The 18,588-nt window shown below is 40.5% G+C and overlaps 1 protein-coding gene across 12 annotated transcripts in view; it reads left to right on the top strand.

Annotated features, from left to right (window-relative positions):
- Nucleotides 1–18,588, top strand: part of LOC125234065 (DENN domain-containing protein Crag) — an 82,828-nt gene that overhangs the window by 23,901 nt on the left and 40,339 nt on the right. For 8 of the 12 annotated variants that reach the window (XM_048140241.1, XM_048140242.1, XM_048140245.1 and 5 more), the window contains exons 5-8: nt 77–164; nt 2,764–2,923; nt 3,517–3,708; nt 8,711–8,812. In XM_048140241.1, coding sequence (XP_047996198.1) covers nt 77–164; nt 2,764–2,923; nt 3,517–3,708; nt 8,711–8,812 — 542 coding nt within the window. Of the gene's footprint in view, nt 1–76; nt 165–2,763; nt 2,924–3,516; nt 3,709–4,440; nt 4,544–5,299; nt 5,375–5,847; nt 5,871–5,948; nt 6,038–8,710; nt 8,813–18,588 lie in introns of those variants that run through there. The other 4 variants (XM_048140249.1, XM_048140251.1, XM_048140252.1 and 1 more) reach the window with 4 other exon arrangements.

Genomic DNA, 18,588 nt, shown 5'->3' with positions numbered 1-18,588 from the left:
TACACCGGACATGCTATGATAATACTCCTAGGCGCCATATTTTTTAAGTATTAAGTTAATTTGTTTTTAATTGCAGGACTGATGGGCAGCGACGTTTTTCTCTGCTACAAGAAGTCAATGAACCGTCCACCTTTAATAGCTTACAAACCAGAAGTACTATTTAGGTAGGTACTTCCGTACTGATACTGATGGCCAAAGATGCTAGAGATTTTGCCACTTTTGGCCATTATTATACTGACTGGACGATAGTTTGGCCGTATACAAAAATACCACAAACATAAGGTGTGAAATAAAAATACTTATTACAAACAAACCTTTTTTGGTACCTACTTACTTTTACTTTGTGTATCTGTAGATATTATTTGTGAAAATAAGTTATTTTTTATTTTATTTATTATTATTCCTTATATTAACAAGTGGCTAGTCAGGCATTTACCAAATACTTTTTTGTTTTTATTAGTCCTTATTAAAAAAAAAAAAACTCATTGCGCGGCTTATTTTCCTCTCTAATAAATTGATTTAAAATAAAGAAAATTCTTCTAGGGTTGATTAATGAACCAAAATGGCAATTTGTGTTTTAAATTCCAATTAAAAAAGATAACGTTAATAGTTTTAAACTTATTTTAGAAATCCATTAACTCCGTATACATTTATGCATGAACGCAAAGTTGCTTCAACCTAATTTCGAACAGTTTCAAAATGCATTGAATGAAGGTGCCTTCAGTTCTGAAGTTAAAATGAGCGTTAATTGATACTTTCACCGTTTCGTTCCTATATTTGCTGTACTAATTGACGTTTCCGACTTATGAACTAACTGTACCACCGCAATTAGGATAGGTGATTCATGGTGTTACGAAATAAGCATTTAACAATACTGTTAATGGTGATAATTATTCTGTTCAATGTCCCGTTGATATAGGTTAAGGTTGACATAACTATACGGACGTTGACAGGGACAATTTTTTTCTTCACGGGGACATGTAGGCATAGGGGGGTAATTCTCCATACAAACGCTCTCGACTATTTCATCCCTGGTTTTTGAAGATAGAGCAATGTTTTTTTCAACACAGATTATCATTTCTATCTGTGTCGGACCGTTTTGATTTTTTTGATATTTCTATTTTTAAAGACGCTAGAGCCAATTAAAATTTTCCAAAAACGGCCTTTTTCATTATGGCGCAAAAAAAAGTGTGATACTTAAGATTGGTAACAATTAGCCAAAAAAACTAAACGGTCCGACACAGATTATTTCACTGTTATTCAGATTCTCAAATTTCGTTCTGATTGAATATTGATTAAATTTTGAAGGAGGAAATAGTCGAGAGCGGAACCTCGATTTTAAAGATTTTTTCAGTACAGATGGTGTTTTTTTTACGCACTAGTGCGAGAAGTTGTTCATTATATGCCAGATCAAAACTTCGGAGGCTCATCTGTACTGAAAAAACGTCGTACGATACACGTGCGAAAAGGAAATTCGTAACTCGTGTCGATTTAAAACACTCCCTTCGGTCGTGTTTTAATTTATCGCCACTCGTTTCGAACTTCCTTTTTTACGCACTTGTATCGTAATGTTACTGTTATACTATTTCGCAATATCTTTTAACTGAGGTGTTCGTAATGGACAATTTTTTTCGATAAATCTAGTTAATAACACTAGTATATTCAACTAAAATTTCCAAATTGAAAGGGGGGCCTTTCCATTTTAGCATTTTCGCTCCTGTAGCATCTTAAAACGAGGACTTGTCCTGGCATACATAGACGTATGACAATCCTAATATATGTAGATGCATAGGTATGTACGTATGCGCCTATGCGCTAGAGTTGACGTTAAGCAAACATCAAAATTTTAGTTTTTTTTTTCAACCCGATTCCAAATAGCATGTAGGAACGCCATGCAAGCAAGATGAAACATAAAGAAATTCTCCAAAGCTTTTTATTTTTTTACCATAATAATCACATTCACTAATTCATCCATTCAATACTGTGAATAGTTGAATACTATACGATTAGTTGTCTATGAAATTTTGTTTGTGCGTATTAATCATTTACTTCAATTCTCCTGCCGGTCGATACTTATACCGCTGGGCATTATGAGTACTCTACTCTCTAATGTATATGAACGGATTTGCATGTAGAAATGTCTACATAATTGGATGACAGCATTGAATAATTTGCGACGATTTCAATAAAGTGACTATATGATAGTAATGCCCCACTGAATAACGACAAGATTAAGTTATGTTTTTTTAAAAACGTTCATTACGACATTCTTAAGACTTATAGAAGCCAGACATTTCTACATATTTAAAACGACAGATATAAAAAAACTTGCGAATATATTACTTATGGTAGCCTAGCGGCTCTTACCGCTAGGCTACCAGTGCGAATCCGGAGGACGCGGGTTCGAACCCCGGCTTGTACCAATGAGTTTTTCGGAACATATGTACGAAATGTCATTTGATATTTGCCAGTCGCTTTTCGGTGAAGGAAAACATCGTGAGGAAACCGGACTAATCGCAATAAGGCCTAGTTACCCTTTGGGTTGGAAGGTCAGATGGCAGTCGCTTTCGTAAAACTAGTGTCTGCGCCAAATCTTGCGATTAGTTTTCAAAGGGGACCCCAAGCTCCCATGAGTCGTGGGAAATGCCGGGGTAACGCAAGGAGGAGGAGCGTTTTTCATGGCTATGCAAGCCAATATGGGAAAGCATATATATAGTAGCGAATAAAATAAATGTTATTAAGGAACGATGTCACAAATTCCAGGTATCCAATGACCGAGCGTCGCAGCCTAGCCTTCCCAACGTCCGTGCCATTATTCTGCCTGCCCATGGGCGCTACTTTAGAACTCTGGCCGACCAACGCAGCCACACCTAAGCCAGTCTTTTCCACATTTGTACTCACAGTTGCTGACGCCACAGACAAGGTAAACACAACTATTCATCTAGTTACACTTACAACCAGTATTGATAGATAATCTTATAGCTTTCTCTACGTCTGACTCGTCTGAGTTAGAGCTGTGGCCGACCAATGCCGCCACATCTATGCTAGTCAACCTTAACACAACACTTGTGACATAACATAACACAACACTTGTGACATAACATAACACAACACTTGTGACATAACACCAGCTTTCACAGATCTTTTAGACACAAGTTAGCTGACACAATCCTACGGGAATAAAAAGATGTACTTATTAATTGATAATAAACGATTTCTCATTCTAATTCATTATGCCAGTCTTCCCAACCTTCGTACTCACAGTTGCCATTGCCACTTACAAGGCTTTACCTTAGTCCGTTTCTTTTGACATAATTCTGTTTTCCATACTGGTCCTACCATGGAGCTACAGCACGGCCGAACGATATCTTAAACAATGTTTCTCCGCCTCTATAGTTCTTAATTTTCTGTCTCTGTATAGCGCTTCGAAATATATGACCCCGATGATAATATTTCAACTTGTCCGTATTAGATTCTGTAACCAGTCAAATGACTAATCTACTTCAACTATTTCAGGTTTACGGTTCAGCGGTAACGTTCTACGAGACATACGACCACACTCAACTAACAGAGAGTCAAATGGAGCTCCTAGGCTGGAGGAGCGGGATCTCACATAGCACACACTCCGTCCACGTCAGCAAGTCCATCTGCCTGCTCTCGCGGTGGCCTTTCAGCGATACCTTCGAACGGTGGCTGCTTTATATACTTGTAAGTACTGTTCGGTATAGCGGTCTGGGAGACCTAACAGAGTCAACTGACATATACAGAGCGGGATCTGTCACAGCACACACTCCGTCCACGTCAGCAAGTGCATCTGCCCGCTCTCGCGGTGGCCTTTCAGCGACACCTTCGAACAGTGGCTGCTTTATATACTTGTAAGTACTGTTCGATATAGCGGTCTGGGAGACCTAACATAGCCAACTGACATATACAGAGCGGGATCTGTCACAGCACACACTCCGTCCACGTCAGCAAGTGCATCTGCCTGCTCTCGCGGTGGCCTTTCAGCGACACCTTCGAACGGTGGCTGCTTTATATACTTGTAAGTACTGTTCGCTATAGCGGTCTGGGAGACCTAACAGAGTCAACTGACATATACCGAGCGGGATCTGTCACAGCACACACTCCGTCCACGTGAGCAAGTGCATCTGCCTGCTCTCGCGATGGCCTTTCAGCGATACCTTCGAACGGTGGCTGCTTTATATACTTGTAAGTACTTTTCGATATAGCGGTCTGGGAGACCTAACAGAGTCAACTGACATATACCGAGCGGGATCTGTCACAGCACACACTCCGTCCACGTAAGCAAGTGCATCTGCCTGCTCTCGCGGTGGCCTTTCAGCGATACCTTCGAACAGTGGCTGCTTTATATACTTGTAAGTACTGTTCGGTATAGCGGTCTGGGAGACCTAACAGAGTCAACTGACATATACAGAGCGGGATCTGTCACAGCACACACTCCGTCCACGTCAGCAAGTCCATCTGCCTGCTCTCGCGATGGCCTTTCAGCGATACCTTCGAACGGTGGCTGCTTTATATACTTGTAAGTACTGTTCGGTATAGCGGTCTGGGAGACCTAACAGAGTCAACTGACATATACAGAGCGGGATCTGTCACAGCACACACTCCGTCCACGTCAGCAAGTGCATCTGCCTGCTCTCGCGATGGCCTTTCAGCGATCTTCGAAAGGTGGCTGCTTTATATACTTGTAAGTACTGTTCGATATAGCGGTCTGGGAGACCTAACAGAGTCAACTGACATATACAGAGCGGGATCTGTCACAGCACACACTCCGTCCACGTCAGCAAGTGCATCTGCCTGCTCTCGCGGTGGCCTTTCAGCGATACCTTCGAACGGTGGCTGCTCTATACACTTGTAAGTACTGTTAGGTATATCGATCTATGAGACCTAACAGAGTCAACTGACATATACAGAGCGGGATCTGTCACAGCACACACTCCGTCCACGTCAGCATGTGCATCTGTCTGCTCTCGCGATGGCCTTTCAGCGATCTTCGAACGGTGGCTGCTTTATACACTTGTAAGTACTGTTCGATATAGCGGTCTGGGAGACCTAACAGAGTCAACTGACATATACAGAGCGGGATCTGTCACAGCACACACTCCGTCCACGTCAGCAAGTGCATCTGCCCGCTCTCGCGGTGGCCTTTCAGCGACACCTTCGAACAGTGGCTGCTTTATATACTTGTAAGTACTGTTCGATATAGCGGTCTGGGAGACCTAACATAGCCAACTGACATATACAGAGCGGGATCTGTCACAGCACACACTCTGTCCACGTCAGCAAGTGCATCTGCCTGCTCTCGCGGTGGCCTTTCAGCGACACCTTCGAACGGTGGCTGCTTTATATACTTGTAAGTTCTGTTCGATATAGCGGTCTGGGAGACCTAAAAGAGTCAACTGACATATACAGAGCGGGATCTCACACAGCACACACTCCGGCACGTCAGCAAGTGCATCTGCCTGCTCTTGCGGTGGCCTTTCAGCAATACCTTCGAACGGTTGCTGCTTTATATACTTGTAAGTACTGTTCGGTATAGTGGTCTGGGAGACTTAACAGAGTCAACTGACATATACAGAGCGGGATCTGCCACAGCACAGTCCGTCCACGTCAGCAAGTGCATCTGCCTGCTCTCGCGATGGCCTTTCAGCGATCTTCGAAAGGTGGCTGCTTTATATACTTGTAAGTACTGTTCGATATAGCGGTCTGGGAGACCTAACAGAGTCAACTGACATATACAGAGCGGGATCTGTCACAGCACACACTCAGTCCACGTCAGCAAGTGCATCTGCCTGCTCTCGCGATGGCCTTTCAGCGATGCCTTCGAACGGTGGCTGCTTTATATACTTGTAAGTTCTGTTCGATATAGCGGTCTGGGAGACCTAAAAGAGTCAACTGACATATACAGAGCGGGATCTGTCACAGCACACACTCCGTCCACGTCAGCAAGTGCATCTGTCTGCTCTCGCGGTGGCCTTTCAGCGATACCTTCGAACGGTGGCTGCTCTATATACTTGTAAGTTTTTTTAGCTATAACGGTCTATGAGATCTAACCGTCAACCGGCAGTGCTCCATTTTATTTTATTTTATTTATTTATTTAAACTTTATTGCACAATTGGAAAAAAAAGTACAAATGGCGGACTTAATGCCTTGAGGCATTCTCTACCAGTCAACCATAGGGCCAAACAGAAATTCGCGAATGTGGGTGCAGTGAGAAAAATAAATTTAGAAAGCATGACAACTATTGACAAGTATAGCAATATTATTTACATACAATCAATATAATACATAAATAATACATTCATATCATTACACGTATACTTATACACAAATATAAATACAAATATACATACAAATAATATATTATAAACATTATGCATATGGGCGAAGGAGAACTAATTAACTTGTGCCGCACTCAGCAGATGCTGGTGCAGCATGCGTTTGAAAATAACTTACTTGGGGCCTGTCTTATAGTCAGGGGAAGTGCATTCCAGAGTCGAATAGCTTGTGCAGTGAAAGAATTTGAGAGGAAACCACTGTGGTGAGGAAGTACTGCAAGAACAAGGGATCGGGAGGAACGTAGTTCACAGCCCGGACGGGGGTCATGAAGTTAAATTTGGACTTAAGATAATTGGGAGCGGAAGGATCAAATAAAATAGAAAAAAGGCTGCACAGAACTCTAAGAGATCTGCGCTGACGTACAGGAAGCCATTTAAGTCTGTGGCGATAAAGCGAGACATGGTCAAATTTGCGCAAATTGAAAATGAAACGAATGCCATTATTGAGTGTACGCTCGAGCCTATTTAGAGAATCCTGGGTAACATTGGTAGTGCACACATCAGCATAATCGATCAATGGCAAAATCAAGGCTTGCACCAATAATTTCTTGGTACTCACCGGCAAGAAGTGCTTAAATCTATATAAAAAACGTAGTGTTGCAGTGACTTTACGCGTGACTTCTGTGAGGTGGCCATCCCATGAAAGATTTTTGTCAATTATAAGACCGAGGTCCTTTACTTGATTAGAGACTGGGATCACCGAGCCGTCAAACATGATCGATGCGACTGGAACAGCTTCCAACTTAAAAAGTTGACGCGAGCTCCCCACAATGATGGCCTGGCACTTTGAAGGGTCAACAGATATACCAAAATTACGCGACCAGTCAGCGATATGAGCCAGGTCATCATTGAGGACAGAAATAGTTGCATTTAACTGAGATACTTCAGCTTGGGCGTACAGTTGCAGATCGTCGGCGTACAAATGGTGAGGGCTTTTAAACTTGGATGTAATGAGGTTAATAAACACGGAGAATAAAAGAGGGGACAGAATACCTCCCTGTGGCACCCCTGTGCTTAAGTCATTCCAGTCAGACTGGGCTGGGCCCACACGAACAGTCTGGGACCGACAGGAAAGGTACGAGGCAAACCAAGTGATTGCTTTCGGTGAGACTTTCAAATGAGAGAGGGCAGCAAGGAGGAGATCGTGATCCACTACATTAAATGCATTCGAAAAGTCAATGAGGACCAAGACAGTGACTTTGGAGGATTCCATGCCCAGCCGTATGTCCTCAGTGACCTTGAGTAACGCTGTTGCGGTACTATGCCCAGGTCTGAACCCAGATTGGTATGGAGACAAGAGCGAATTGTGATAAATAAATTTAGAGATTTGATCATAAACGGCGGCTTCAAGAATCTTTGACAAGTACGGTAAGATAGAGATGGGTCGAAAGTGACTAAGAGAGGTAGGGTTAGAATTTTTTGGAAGCGGAATTACGTAAGCCTTGCGCCAAGTGGAAGGAAAAACACCAGTAAGGATAGAAGAGTTTACAATGTGGGTAATTATAGGCACAACACTGTCGACAATAGGAATGATCATTGCCCGTCCAATACCATCATGACCAACAGCGTTCGAATTAATGGAGGTTATAATCTTTTTGATGTCACTCATAGTAACCGCATTGAGCTCTAATGGTGAAATGTCGAGAGAAGGAAGAGAAGCAATTAGGGAGAGAGTATTTTGTTTCACCACAGAGTCCAGCACCGAAGCATGAGAAAAATGAGAATTTAAATTGTTCAACGAGAACGAAGAGCAATCTACCGACGAGTTTGACTTTCCGATTCCGAGAGACCTTAGAAATTTCCACGTGTCCGCCATGGAAGAAGACAAAACATTTTCGTAGATGTGCCGACGCTTAGCAGCCCTCACCATTTGATTGCATCGGTTCCTAGCAACTTTGAACAGACGCCAGTTCTCATCGCACCGATCGCGCTTGAGAGTCCGGAAGGCTTTATCACGTTTCCGCATTGCCATACGGACACCGCTGGTAATCCAAGGAGCCGGAGGTCGTCGTAACCGTACCTCTCGCACCGGGGCGTGCACATCGAACAGTTGCTGAACTGTAGTGCTGAAAGTAGAGATTTTTTCATCAACTGTCGGTGCAGCGAACGTCGGTGTCCATTTTATATTTGTCATCAATTTTCAATGCTATTATAAATACTAATACAAACTATTTTCAATTTTCTATCACTTTATATTTCCTAGTTAAGTATAACTATACCAACCACGTGTCCAATGACATGTCCGGTATAAAATGAGCTAGAAGTGGATCAACAATTAAAGTCCGTGACTGTACAATTGTACAATTGATTCTTATATTTACGACCCTTAATTTAAACCATCACTTTTCAGGAAATGTCATGGAGTAAACAGCCGCTGACTATACCAATAGAGCGGTATATAACACATTTGTTAGAAGAAGTTCCATTTCCAGAGCCTAGGATATTGCTGCAGGTGGGTTTACTAATACTTATAAACTCAAATAGATGTTGATATGCTAAAGATAAAGAGACAAAGCCACCAATGGTGAGGGCCGGATCCGAGCCATCGTCTTAAGGCCCATTTAGACGATTCGAACTCGTATGTATTTTAGTTACTTTGCGGTCTGTTTAGGTTACAATAAAAGTTCAGCACACCAATAAATGCCGCATTGTAAACAAACTCGCATGTAGGTTCACGCAGCGTGTAAATAGGCCCTTAAACTAACGTGGCTAAGGGTACAGTCCCAATTAATTTACGTGTCGTTTATGCTCACTAGGTTTAAAATACTAGTGTTTTCCCACAATACATTCATACATATAGACGTTCAACTTTCGTGAGACACTTTCAAATATTGAATCAATATACGGTTATACGTTACCTATTATATCGCGACTGTTGCAATATGTTTCGGGTCATTTAGGAGAGTAATACCAAAGATCAAGTATTATAGAGAGTTACTGTCAAAGTAAAATATGTAATTACAGGGCATGCATAGACTGCCATCTCTCGACACAGGCTTAAAACTTTTAAACCTCAGGTTTGACAATTTGGCCCATATTCTTAAGCCAGGTTTAGACGAGCAATTAAATTTGCAGAAGTTGACTTCCACGAGTGACTTGCGTCGTGTAAACAGCTAACTTCTGTATTTTTTCAACTTTCGCTAGCTTGCTGCAAGCTCTGCGTGTAAACATCAAAAAATAGACTCGGCAAGTAACTTCTGCAATGATCGTAGGTTGTACAACTTGCACGTTTAGACGAGCAATAAAACTTGCAGAACAATACTTTTGCAATGTAATGTCCTTGTGTAAACAGTCGCTGCAAGTTGACTTCTTGCAAGTTTTACAACTTGCAACACTTGCCGCAAGTACAACGTGTAAACACATTTTAGATATCCCTGCAATAACTTCTGTCATGGGGTCTCATCCGGAACATCGTATAATTAATGTCAAACCAAAATCATAGATGGCGCTACGTGCCACGATTAGCCATTATGACTTATTTATTCAATAAATTTAAAGGTCTCAAAGGTATTATTTTAGTCTCATGCATTAAGAATATCATTAATTTAATACACAAATCCACAAAAACACGAATTCAATGCAATATTTTTCAAAATTCGAATCTAAAATTTATTACACGACTGAATACAACATCAGCAAACCCGCATTGAACGTTATTGAGTCGTCTAAGTATTATTACCTCTCGTCACTAGATGGAGTGACTGTGCATAACGTACGTGATATAATTAGAATAGCCACTTGAGTGCGGGCTAGTCATACGCTCAAAAAACCAGTGTAAGGGCGCTCTCCGGAACCATGATCTTCTTACGCGTCTGGACGGCACATTTTAGACTGGTTACGTAGCCGTATTCAACTCGTGTGCACTCCGTAACCACATGGTATCGTTAATGAAACTTATGAATGAAGCTAGGAACATACTACGCGGACGTCCGTCGTAAAACGACCGCGACCGCGACCTATCAGTGTGCACGGAACAAAACATCCAGAGAGCCAGATTTCTATCGGACGTCCGTGCGCTCAAGGCCACGTCCGCGTCCGTCGACCGATAGTTTGCACGGTTATGTGTATTTCCATTGTCCAGATTCCCGTCCGCGGTCGATTTACGACGGACGTCCGCGTAGTGTGTTCCTAGCTTGAATGGCGTTGTTGGTAAAACGAAAAGCAATATGTGAATATGTGTGTGTGTGTGTATTATGCAATAAAAACAAGGTGAGACAAAATTGGGGTTTTTAACACACTGTGCCGCACGGGTACCGGCCGGCGCCGCGGCGGTGCGCACACGAGTACACCGGACGCGTCTGTGTGCGTTAGCAGGCGCACAAATAAAGTGGCTTTCTGCGGGCAGCCGAGCGGCACCGCCCCCGACTGCGCGATGGCAATAAACACAAAAATCACAAATTTGAATTCGTGCTTGCCTACCTTATCGTGTTAGTTCTTCATTATTAATAAATAATTTTAATTATTGAATGTTGATTAGAACTGTTATCTGGGCCATTTTTATTTTTGTCAAAGTTGTACGTCCACCCGACTTTTTTTTAATTTGGAAATTTTTATGTGGTTTCTACTCAGAATCGTGAGCTCTTTCACTCCTAATAGGAGAAAAAAGTCTCCCAAGTTTTTTCCCATTCCGTTACCATTTTTTCATACATTTTGTATGGCAGTAACGGAATGGAAGGTTTGAAAAATGTATGGATATCTTAAGACATTTTTTTTACTTCCTATCAGGCAGGATCGAAAGACCTTGAGATTCTGAGTATGAATCGCGTAAAAAAACACCCATGTTACAAAAAAAGAGGGGTGAACAACTTTAAAAAAAAATGGCTCATCTGGCCGGCAGCCATAAGGCCATAACAGATAATAGTAATTATGTGTTGAAATGAAATATTTATTTTTCAAGTAGGCATATTACAAATTACAATGAACATATGAACGTCAAGTTTTAGTAAATAACTAATTTCGGTGTTTTTCTCAATTTCATGAGTAAAAATTACTCTAGAAAATGAAATAAAACTATGGAAACGGATTAAATCGCGTATAATGAATTTAAAATACTATATTTACTACTATTTGTTTTTATTTCTATACTGTATTTTAAATTCATTATACGTGATTTAATCCGTTTCCATAATTTTATTTCATGAGTAACTATCGCGGTAACCGAAGACAATATTACTCTAGAAAATGTTTTGTCAAATACCTAGCTACATTACCTTTTATTTTTTATATTAAGTACATGTATTTGTTTACTTAATAATATACATTTCCATATTTATAAATTGAAATAGATATCATACACGAAATGAAAAACGACACCGACGACGCGACGGTTTTTTTCCCACATTTCTAATTAACTACGCGCCTGCTTTCGAGTGCTTTAAATTTTAATAAACCAACGCATTCTTTGATTGGGGGCTCGGGCCTCTCAAGGTCAGTGCAAATGTGATGCGTAGAATAGGACTAGTATAGGTAGGTAGGGGCGCGGGGCGCGGGGCCGCGACTAAAGCTAGGAACTTACTACGCGGACGTCCGTCGTAAATCGACCGCGACCGCGACCGATCAGTGTGCACGGAACAAAACATCCAGCGAGCCAGATTTCGATCGGACGTTCATGCGCTCAAGGCCACGTCCACGTCCGTCGACCGATAGTTTGCACGGTTATGTGTATTTCCATTGTCCAGATCCGCGTCCGCGGTCGCGCGACGACGGACGTCCGCGTAGTATGTTCCTAGCTTTAAGCTAGGAACATACTACGCGGACGTCCGTCGTAAAACGACCGCGACCGCGACCTATCAGTGTGCACGGAACAAAACATCCAGAGAGCCAGATTTCGATCGGACGTCCGTGCGCTCAAGGCCACGTCCGCGTCCGTCGACCGATAGTTTGCACGGTTATGTGTATTTCCATTGTCCAGATTCCCGTCCGCGGTCGATTTACGACGGACGTCCGCGTAGTGTGTTCCTAGCATAGATCTTGTTCATTCACATCCGCTTGCATGTGTCGCGGATAGAGCGAGTACGTAAGGGCCCGCGCACACGGGCAACTATTGCTGGCGACTTTTTTGTCACGACCATGGCTTAGTATGAAAGTGCGCACACGAGGCGACGCAACTTTTCATACAAATACGAAAGTCGCCGAGCAACTGCTGCCTCCGTGTGCGCGGGGCCTAAGCGGCGAGCACACATACAAGCCGCGCGGAGGCCGTTTGCCACCCTGATGTATACCTCTTTTAATTAAATCCGCAAAAAATATTTTTCATCATTTTCATACATAACAAATCCACTTACCAGCCATCTCAGCTCATCTCCACTTACTTTGGAGGATCCCCAACATAAGGCGCTGTATGTTTCGTTAGCCCTAGAGTTAACTAACTTTTTGCCTCAATTAAAGCCTAATCACATTATCAACCCATTTTTCGTCGCGGTGACTATGACAATATTCGTAAAGAACTATCTGAGACCGATTGGTTATGTCTGGCTAACATGGATGTTGAGACCTCTGTCACGTACTTCTATACTGTCCTTAGTAATTTAATAGTAAAATATGTTCCGCATAAACCAGTATTTTCTAATAATAGGTATCCGCCGTAGTTTTCACGTGCGCTAATTAAAATTCGAAAGCAGAAGTTGACCATTCATAAGCGATGGAAAACCTATGGAAATCCCTTAGATAGGGCTGAATTCGTTTTATTGAGATCTAGGGAGCATAAAATGGCTAAAAAGTGTTATAATGATTTTATTTCTTTGGCTGAGGACAAAATTCACCATAATCCTAATTACTTTTGGTCCTTTATGAAATCAAAATTTCCGAGCAATCATATACCAGATCAGATGTCTTATCGTGGTGATTCATCTAAGGATGGACAGACCATCAGCAACTTTTTTAATACTTATTTTAACTCTGTTTTTGTACCTGATCTGTCTGTGCCACTGGACGTGTCACTCGCGCCTGTTGACTCACTTATTGACCTCGGTAGCTTTGATATTTCAGAGGACAGTGTTTTTGAGTATTTAAAAAGGGTAAACATTAGTAAGGGTAGTGGTACTGATATGATACATCCTTATTTCATCCTTATGTGCGCTAAAGAGCTTACCGCGCCTTTAACGCAGATATATAGAAAGTCTTTATCGGAGGGCCACTTTCCTATTAAATGGAAAAGTGCTCTAATTACACCAATTTATAAAAGTGGGGATGCAGGTCAGGTAATGAATTATAGACCAATTAGTAAACTAAATATTTTTGCTAAAATTTTTGAGAAATTAGTATACAATAGAATAACTGCCGCTTTCTATCAGCATATCGCGCCCAGTCAGCATGGTTTTTGTCAAGGTCGTAGTGTTGACACAAATCTCCTTACCTTCTCGGATTTTATTATAAATAGTTTATCTTCTGGCCACCAGGTGGATGCCGTGTATACCGATTTTTCGAAATGTTTTGATAAAATTAACCATAATCACTTAATTAAGAAATTATTAGAACTCGGTATACACGGTGACCTTCTGCGGTGGATTAAATCGTATCTTTCTAACCGGAGTCAGGCAGTAGCGTTGAAGGGATATACATCTTGTTTTCTGCCTGTCCCTTCTGGAGTACCCCAGGGCTCCCACCTAGGTCCCTTATTGTTTATCCTGTACGTCAATGACATGGCGACCTGCTTCCGTAATGCTGAACATCTTGTTTACGCGGATGACACCAAAATTTTTTGAGCTATATCGTCGGAAGCTGACTGCCTTTCATTGCAACAAGATTTAAATAATTTTTACCAATATTGCTTAGACAATCACCTATTCTTAAATACCGACAAATGCTTTATAATTAGTTTTAGCCGCAAACTGAATCCAATAATTTTTAACTACTCTCTTTGTGGTAATATGATAGCACGGGTATCATCCATTAGGGATTTAGGTGTTACAATGGACTCACAATTGAACTATAACTTGCATATTGATAACTTATGTAAGCGTGCTTATAAAAAGTTAGGGATGATTCTTCGTATTGGCCAGCCTTTTAAGAGACCTATTACCTACAAATTGTTATTTTATTCCTTAGTTAGAAGTATCCTCGAATTTGGTAGTATAGTTTGGTCTCCTCAGTACCAAGTTCACATTGACCGTTTGGAGAGGATACAAAATATTTTCTTAAAATCACTTGCCTACAGAACAGGTAACTATTTTGAAAATTCCGCATTAGCGGCTAAATATTTTTGTGTCCCGTCTTTATCCAATCGCAGGAATTACTTAGATGTAATGTTTTTGTTTAAAATTCTTAGAGGTGCTATTAATAGTCCAGATCTCCTGAAGTTAGTGAACTTTGGTTGTCCGCGTCTCCCCTTACGGCCTAGACCTTTATTCCATGTTAGCTTTTCTCGTAAGAACTATGCTAAGCATACTTTTTTCAGACGAGTTCCCAGTTTATATAATAAACTTTTATTCGATATTGATCCCTTTAATAATTCGTTATCTAGTTTAAAATTGCAAGTGAGACGTAAACTTTTTTAAATAACTTTATTATAGTAAACACTAGGTATTCCTTGATGTCTATTTATTGATGCTTTTTGAATCGTAATTGTATGTGTTGCATTTCTTTTTTGAACTACGTTGTATTTATTATACTATGTACTACGCTGTTTTATAACTACATACCTACTGTTTTAAGTTAACTTCATATGTATTTTATGAACCTCCAGGTCTGTTTGTATTACTTTCAGTTTTTTGTAGGTACTCTATGTACTACACCTATGTATGATGTATATTACGACTGTTTGTGTTCTAAATAAATTAAAAAAAAAAAAAAAAAAAATAACAAATGAATTTATTAGTGTGAGAGACCCTTACGAATAACATTCAAGTTAGTGTCAAGTGATTGACTGCACATGTCAAAACAAAAAACATTAGGAATTGGTCACACACGTGTTCAGTAATTATCTTTGGTAAAGGCAGTCATACACATGTTCAGTAATTATCTTTATTTTTTTTAATAACTCGATAACCGTAAGAGTTAAGTTTCTTAGAGACATTAAATTCATTTGATCTTCCCTTAAAGTTAACGGAATTCAATAAAAACAGAGAGAGGCCTATGCTCAGCAGTGGGCGATAAAGGGCTGATACGATGATGATGATGATGATGATGAATAAAAACTGTGTATAACAAATAACAATTTTATTTACATGATTTATTTTAACTTGCATTAATATGCTGTTCTCGAACTTATTGTATCGATAAACTACCTCTCTCTAGTCGATCTGTGTCGATACTAACCCAACGAAGTAACTTTTCTAAGACGTCACCAGGTCACCACGCGTCCTTTTCTTTAGGGTGCTATAGAAAAGGATACCTATAGTTTTCTTTGTTCTTATTTACTGACAGACTTGTTTGACAGATTATATCAATTTATAGAGCAATCAATTTGATTAGTGAAACTAAATAATTTGTTATTCATATTACCTACTTAAAACTGGAGTTTTAACATTTGGTTTAACAAGACGTCCTTACGAGGTTATATAAACAACAATGTGCCACAGGACTCATAATAAAACGGCTCAACAAAATAATACCAATAATAATAGGTGCGTGTTATATTTTACTCAGCAGCCGGCGTAGCCGAATGGCAATTGTCGACACCATATGCCGACAGAAATGTAGTCTAGCTCTGTCGCGCAAGTACGCAAGAGCTATAATTAGAGGTAGATAGATACAACGAAACAAATATTATCGTGAGCACGTGTGCATTCGACTACGCACACTGATGAGGGGACCCAGCGCGTACGTACATTGCGCACCACCTGCACGCACACATACAAACCGCGCGGCATACAATCCACTGGTAGGCTATGTCTACAACGCCATCTAGTAATGGCTGACTTTAAACGTGCACATGACGTTGTATGTTTAGTGCGTGAAAGCTAAAACAGATGTCGCAAGATGTTGCAGTTTGATGACTATTTCGACGTAGGATACTGATAAGAGTTTTGTTGGCCACGCGTGGCTACTGGCGCCATCTAGCTCTTTGAGTGTGGATTAAATTTAGTACACAGGTCTAGAATACTTAGGACGGCGCCCATTTTTAGTATGGGGTTAGGTATCTGTACTAGTATTATTTGATCTGTGCTTCTGTGTTTATTTTGTCGACGGAATAAAGTTTTCTTGCTGGCATGTCGGATAGAAAAGTTTAGATCCGTGACAAAGTCATCAAATTGATATCGCACTATGAGCAACATGGATAATTATGGGACACAAAGTGTAGATTATCGAAACAAAATTAGGAAAAAAAACCGGCCAAGAGCGTGTCGGGCTCTGAGTAAACCTTTATTAATTTTTAAATACCTATCCAACAATGTCTTTTTTAGAAGTTATTAGCAAGATCTTCCTGGCAAGTTCTTGCATACGTGTTTAAATGGGATAAGTGTGTTGGCGATTATACCACAAGTATTTACAAATTAAAAATGCCCGCTCATAGTAAAATGCGTGCATCTGCGGCGATAATAATAGTAGTTGGGAAGAAAACACGGAAGAATCGGAAGGGGGTAAAAGATTGGATTTTAAGACGAGATGTTATAGCAATACAACGCAATTTATTAATCGAACTACGAGAAGAAGAACCTTCACGGTATAAAAAAATTGTAAAAACCGGCCAAGAGCGTGTCGGACCACGCTCAGTGTAGGGTTCCGTAGTTTTCCGTATTTTTCTCAAAAACTACTGAACCTATCAAGTTCAAAACAATTTTTGCTGCCTGCTTTTTGCTGCTAGATTAGCTGCAGCGAAATCCATTGAAATGACGTATGACAACCAGTTAGCAACCCTAGTACTTCAATGGATTTCGCTCCCAGTATCGATCCTTGTTTATTAGGGTACCCCCTCTACATGTAAAGTGGGGGCTGATAATTTTTTTCATTCCAACCCCAACATGTGATATATTGTTGGATAGGTATTTAAAAATTAATAAAGGTTTACTCAGAGCCCGACACGCTCTTGGCCGGTTTTTTTTCCTAATTTTGTTTCGATAATCTACACTTTGTGTCCCATAATTATCCATGTTGCTCATAGTGCGATATCAATTTGATGACTTTGTCACGGATCTAAACTTTTCTATCCGACATGCCAGCAAGAAAACTTTATTCCGTCGACAAAATAAACACAGAAGTTATTGCAGGGATATCTAAAATGTGTTTACACGTTGTACTTGCGGCAAGTGTTGCAAGTTGTAAAACTTGCAAGAAGTCAACTTGCAGCGACTGTTTACACATGGACATTACATTGCAAAAGTATTGTTCTGCAAGTTTTATTGCTCGTCTAAACGTGCAAGTTGTACAACCTACGATCATTGCAGAAGTTACTTGCCGAGTCTATTTTTTGATGTTTACACGCAGAGCTTGCAGCAAGCTAGCGAAAGTTGAAAAAATACAGAAGTTAGCTGTTTACACGACGCAAGTCACTCGTGGAAGTCAACTTCTGCAAATTTAATTGCTCGTCTAAACCTGGCTTAATAAACAAGGATCGTTAACTGCGAGCGTAATCCATTGAAGTACTAGGGTTGCTAACTGGTTGTCATACGTCATTTCAATGGATTTCGCTGCAGCTAATCTAGCAGCAAAAAGCAGGCAGCAAAAATTGTTTTGAACTTGATAGGTTCAGTAGTTTTTGAGAAAAATACGGAAAACTACGGAACCCTACACTGAGCGTGGCCCGACACGCTCTTGGCCGGTTTTTACAATTTTTTTATACCGTGAAGGTTCTTCTTCTCGTAGTTCGATTAATAAATTGCGTTGTATTGCTATAACATCTCGTCTTAAAATCCAATCTTTTACCCCCTTCCGATTCTTCCGTGTTTTCTTCCCAACTACTATTATTATCGCCGCAGATGCACGCATTTTACTATGAGCGGGCATTTTTAATTTGTAAATACTTGTGGTATAATCGCCAACACACTTATCCCATTTAAACACGTATGCAAGAACTTGCCAGGAAGATCTTGCTAATAACTTCTAAAAAAGACTTGCGACAGAAAAATTGCACGTAGTCTAAACAGATCAACGATTTGATGCAACAAAAGTTACCACAAGTTATTGCTAATATAAACAGTCCTGCAAAATCTTCCAGCAAGAACTTGCTTGTCAGCTTGCAGATGTAACTTGTGCTACAAAAATTGCATGTAGTGTAAACAAAAACGCAAGTTATTGCTCAATTTATTGCAGCAAGAACTTGCTCGTCTAAACCTGGCTTTAGCTTGATAT

This window comes from Leguminivora glycinivorella, chromosome 15 (genome assembly GCF_023078275.1).
Source record: "Leguminivora glycinivorella isolate SPB_JAAS2020 chromosome 15, LegGlyc_1.1, whole genome shotgun sequence".
Taxonomy (NCBI): domain Eukaryota; kingdom Metazoa; phylum Arthropoda; class Insecta; order Lepidoptera; family Tortricidae; genus Leguminivora; species Leguminivora glycinivorella.
The sequence above is the reverse complement of the archived record's forward strand: the minus strand, read 5'-3'. Positions and strand labels throughout refer to the sequence as shown.